We start from the raw sequence: 5,413 nt of genomic DNA, 5'->3' as shown, positions 1-5,413 counted from the left end.
TTAATGTTATATGCTAAACAGATACCTTAACTCCAGCTTTTAAGTGGTGCGATTGATTTGTGGGACAGGGGGCAGAGGGTAGAAGGGGTATAACTATTTCTAAGTGAGAAGGCATATCAGAGTGAATAGGCATAGGTGAGAAAGTTATATTTGCAAAATAATTCTGTTTTAAGGAGGCTCACTGCCATTTGACAATGCTTTCTTCACCATCTATGCATTTCTAGATACCTAGTATAGTACCTTAACTGGACCCGTGTCAGTTCCTTCAGCTTTTTCATATACTTATAAATGGGGACAAGATGTTCTGAAGTTATTAAAAGCACTTCAACATTGGCCCTGGAAGGTTCTGGGTTCTGGAAAATAGCACAAATACAATTGCTGATCATGGTCCTTAATGTACCAATCAGCAGTAACAATAGTGCTGCAAAACCACTGGCTCCCTCCACCCTTTACAAAGGGTCATAAATGAGTATACAACTTAATTTATAGCTATAAACAAACATTGGTTGGAAGCAGTGGGTTAAATTTAAAGCATATATTTGCCTTTATAAAAATACATTTGTTAAAGAAAACACAAGTTACAAAAAAGCTGACTCACAGCAGTACAGGTTAATTCTTTTTTTTTTTTTTTAGTAAGATGCAACTACAGAATCCAAATTTCACAATGATATCACACAATTAGTAAGTTACAAAGACAAGGAGTATGTTAGTCAAATCAATAAAAGGACTCAATCATTGAATACAATAGACCCTGCTATGACTTTTGCCAGAGTTACCTGGTTTGGCATGATCAAATTAAAATTAATTGGGTGTCGGGAATTTTTCTGGACAATCACAGATTAATTAAAAAAATGGCGTTATTGATTTTCTTTTTCCCTCTACAGGTAGAAATTTGCACATTTGTTCTATCTGAGCTAGTAAGCTTTTTTTTAGATTTTCCGTTACAAAAATACAGTGGTAGGGTCAAGTTTACATTCCACAAGTTGGTGCAATCACATAATGGCTTCACAGAGCCGTTAAGAGTCTCTAGCAATGGGATTTTCCATTGGCAGTTTATATCTCTATCTTCAATTTCTTGATTCAGTATCCCAACTGATGCACTACAGATAGCCCTATGTATCGGTCATTATGTTCCATGCTTACTTGTAGTGTATTAGTATGCACCCCCCGCAAATTCCCATGCAAGGTGCACAATACTTCTCATACATCCTTTCCCTCACAACCCGGACACTTCATGGGCTGTGGAAGTTCAATCAGCTCATTCATGTGGACATTGGGAGGCTCCGTCAAGTCAGACTTGCTAGTCTGGGTCTCCTCCCTCTCCTGGATCTTATTATTGATCTCCAGCTGCATTTTGCACATTTGTTCCTGGAGCTCATTTATCATATTGACTACAGACTGTAAAGAGGGAAGAGAAAGTTTATAGCAAACTCCTTTCTAAAAAGTAAGAGAAACCATTATACATTGTACTTGTGCACCTGAGGGACACAGTTAAAATGAGGAAGCAGATGTTGATTTTGTCACACTTTGACAACCAGTCAACGGTTAGGGCTGCAGTTCTTGAGAATACTTTGTGGTGGGAAGGTAGGGGGGGTGAGGTTATTGGGAGCCCTTAGGACTGCATAACTTCATGAACAAAAATGGAGTAGAACAGCTTACCCAATGCCAGGATGGTGAAGAGGGGGACACTACAGAGATCCTGCACACCTCTAGAACGAGTTTGAGCTAAAGCTTTCCAATTAACAGGAAGCCTATGCATTTTGCTTACTGCAGAGCTCATATGACTAAATGAACAAGATGGAAGTGGTGCTTTTGTAGACTGTAAGGGTCTTCCTCTGCAGCAAGCTGGCAGAAGAAAGGCATTTTACTCAGGGATATTAGAATTAAATAAAAAAACTACTGCTGTGTACTCTCTTTAGAAAACCAAGACGACTTTGCAAAATCAGTAATATAGGTGCATTCTGCAACCATTTTTCTTTGCAGTTTCTTTAAATGGGAAAAAATATACATATGAACTAGGTCTTGCAGAACACAACTTTTTCTATATATTAGCTTGTTCCAACTGAATGTCTCACACTGATTAAGTTTTGTCTGCATTTTGATAGGCAGAGGACTCAAGCAGAGAAATGTGTCCGTTTTTAGCCTCATTTGCTAAGCACTGTATAGGAGGCAGCAATAATGCGATTTCTATGGATTACAACAAACAGCACATTTTATTTAGCTTTATGTAAGTGCAATGTACATTCCACTATATCTATATAACACAACTTCTTTGGTAAACGAGGTTTGGCTACACATACATTAATATGTAAAGATAGCATTAACCTAGGACAAGTTGATGAAAAGTGGAATAGGAGAGGACTTTACAGGGTTGAGTGTTTGTTACTTGCACATAAAAGACATTAAACAGCTGCAAAGTGGTGTGCATGCCTGACGTAACCACAATCTGGAGAGGGATCTCAATGAATAGCCTGGCTCAGCAGGATCCTGTACACTGCCCAGTGTTATCTCCGCATTCTATCTGCCAAGGAAAACTAGCAGGTTCATGTATGAAGGCGAATGATCCTCCATATGCTGGGACTGCAAAACATGCAGAACAAGCACCTGCTATATGGTCTAATAACATCAAAGGACTACTCCAAAACAAAGATAAAGATACCCTTTAGATCACTTACATATTCAATAAGTCAGTTTTAACTTTATCTAGTGCCTATAATCTGTTGATTTACCATAACTAGCTCAAAATTTTAAAAATACGGTTTATTGCAGGGTGCTTGTTTTGTTAGCTAGATTAGAGAAGGTTGGCTGGGCACAGCATGGGGTAATAGCATGGAGTATGAAAATTTGTAAACGTCAGCTTGGTAAATATGGGGAACCTCTTGATATGCAAAGAGACACACAATAGTTTATTATTCTACATCCTTTGAGATGCTGCTGAAGCTCCAGTATTGGAAGGAACACGTGGTGATAAAAGAGTGACACAATAGAGCAGAACTAAACTCATTGGTGGATTATGAGTTTCTGCCATATTCAGCAAGTATGCATAGCATACCCATACCTACATATTAGGGCAGATACTTTCCCTTGCTGCAGGGGTGCAAATATGCTGCCAGGTCATCTTTGCCCAGTCTTTATTTTGGTTTGGAATTTTCTGCCATCTCCATTGGCAGGATTGGGAGGATGTAACACCCATTCATTAACATAGAAGTTACCTCACCTTGGCAAGATTTGCTCATGTGCAGCACAGTGTATACAAAAAAGAAAAAATGTGCTTACAGGCTGCCGGGACAATCTCTGGCAGAATAGACTTTATATTCTCTTCTGCAATAAAGACTTTTTATTAAGTGGACTTTATTTCTGTTTAAGAGTTTTTTACCCCATATAACCAGAAGACAATATATAGAGCATCAAACTTGTGGCAATAAATGACTTTGTTAACTGCCAGTACTACGGCCCTGCACCGATATGCATGTCCTAAAATCTATAGAAAAAAAAAATAGGTTACCCAATGTATGTAATGTACGAAGGGGTGCTGAGAAGTTCCTGGCTTTGCCCCCTTCCAGATAAAATAGAAAAATGAGGTTGGGAGCATATGACAGCCTAATATCTTAGTATGTAACTGTGCATATATCAGGTCTTTGCAATTCCTAAAACTGTTTTTTCTTTTAGTGGGAAGCTGTGATGGCAGAGGCACAAGCAAGTTTCATGTCATTGGAGTTACTGGCCATCATGATGTTTTTATTTGTCCAGGAAAAAGGAAGGACACTTCTCACACAGTGTTTGTGACATCTCAGTGTGAATGTCCTTTGCTGACTTTCGCTGGAGAAAAAAAACTTCATGACAGCGCGTAACTCCAACGACATGAAACTTGCTTGTGTCTCTGCCATCACAGCTTCTTCGAACATATTTGCACAGTTACATACTAAGATATTAGGCTGCCATATGCCCCCACACTCATTTTTTATATCATCTGGAAGGGGGCAAAACCAGGAACTTCTCAGCACCCCCTGGTACATCTGTGCAAGTTAAAAAGACTTCCTGTACATCCACATTCTTCTTATGAAATTCTTGTTTATCTTCCAGAAGTCATGGGAGCTTCTGATCATACGGGGAGCTAAAAAGTTGTCAGCTCCTGATAACAGTGTGCCTATGTTGCTTTGAAGTTTGTCATCCTCATCCAATTTTCCACCGTTGGACTCCAGAACTTATGATATAAAAATGAGGACTAACAAAACACTGCTTGGGATTCACTCCAGCAAAGGAAGCGTTGTCAACTCAGAGCATTAAGGAAGAGCTCATGGCATCAAAACAACCTCCTGATTAATTTCATGACAAGGATACTTTAAAAAAATAAAACAAAAAGGTATGAGGAGGAATTATTCTGATGCAGCCGAACCTAAGCTCTGAGAATAGCTATGCATAGAGTGGCACAGATGGGTCTGGGATGAGGTACTGCTGGGGTCGGGTGACAAGTTTACAAAGCTCTAATCACAAAGTCCAACAGATGTTCATGTATATATAACTATACTTCAGCAAGTATGTGTGTGTACTAACCTCCGCCTTGTTATAAGACTCTTCATAGTCAGTCTTCTCTTTTTCCAAACCAACCAGTTTTATTTTTAAATTTGAGACCTCAGCCATCAGGTCCAGCTTCTGGGTTTCAAGAGACGTCCGGCTCAAAAGCTCCTACAAAAATAGAACAAAATTACGGACTTAAGTGGGAGGAATGAACTTTGCTAAAATAAAATTTAGCTTTTATGCATTTTATGAACTTTGCAAACTAAAGCTGGAGAAACGCAAAGTCTTCATAGCGACTTTCATAACCATGTTACTGTGTGTTGAGGTCTGCACTGAGATGCCATTCTGATATTACAAAAAAAGGCACCAGTGCACATCAATATACATTGTGCCTCATTTATTAAAGGACTCCAAACTAGAGATGAAAGACTATAATGGGCAAAAAAGGATTTGTTCTTAATTGGCATAAGCCTTAAATCCTGGATTAGATCCTTTTCAGGTTTGCTAGTAGGTCATACTATCCGGTAAGTGAACGTCAATCACCTTCGTTATTATATTACACTCTGACAGAGTCTCCGTCATTATTGGCTACACATTCGTGATGTCTTTTTAAGAATTTCACGCACTAAAATTCATGACATACTAAAACAGAATCAGACGAATCACGATCTCATGATATCTACATGTATCATAATATACTTTTACTGAATACAGTCAAAAGTACCTACAAGTACTGGTTGGACCATATTGCGCTATGGCGACTTGGACAAATTACAACTTGGGACGACAGGTGTGAAATCTAATACCATGTATTGAAATATCAGTTTGGAGCAGAGAAAAAAAGGACACTGCATTGCTTCAGATATGTTTCTGTACTTGCAAATGTACCCAAAAA

General features: G+C 38.7%; 1 protein-coding gene across 1 annotated transcript in view; it reads right to left on the bottom strand.

Moving 5' to 3' along the window:
* The window catches only part of PPFIBP2 (PPFIA binding protein 2), a 96,325-nt gene that overhangs the window by 29,021 nt on the left and 61,891 nt on the right, over positions 1-5,413 (bottom strand). Inside the window, exons 7-9 of the mRNA XM_072421540.1 lie at positions 4,555-4,686; positions 1,207-1,398; positions 241-353 (exon numbers count right to left, since the gene is read on the bottom strand). Of these exons, the coding sequence (XP_072277641.1) occupies positions 241-353; positions 1,207-1,398; positions 4,555-4,686 (437 nt within the window). The remainder of the gene's footprint in view (positions 1-240; positions 354-1,206; positions 1,399-4,554; positions 4,687-5,413) is intronic.

This window comes from Pyxicephalus adspersus, chromosome 9 (assembly GCF_032062135.1).
Source record: "Pyxicephalus adspersus chromosome 9, UCB_Pads_2.0, whole genome shotgun sequence".
NCBI lineage: Eukaryota > Metazoa > Chordata > Amphibia > Anura > Pyxicephalidae > Pyxicephalus > Pyxicephalus adspersus.
The sequence above is the reverse complement of the archived record's forward strand: the minus strand, read 5'-3'. Positions and strand labels throughout refer to the sequence as shown.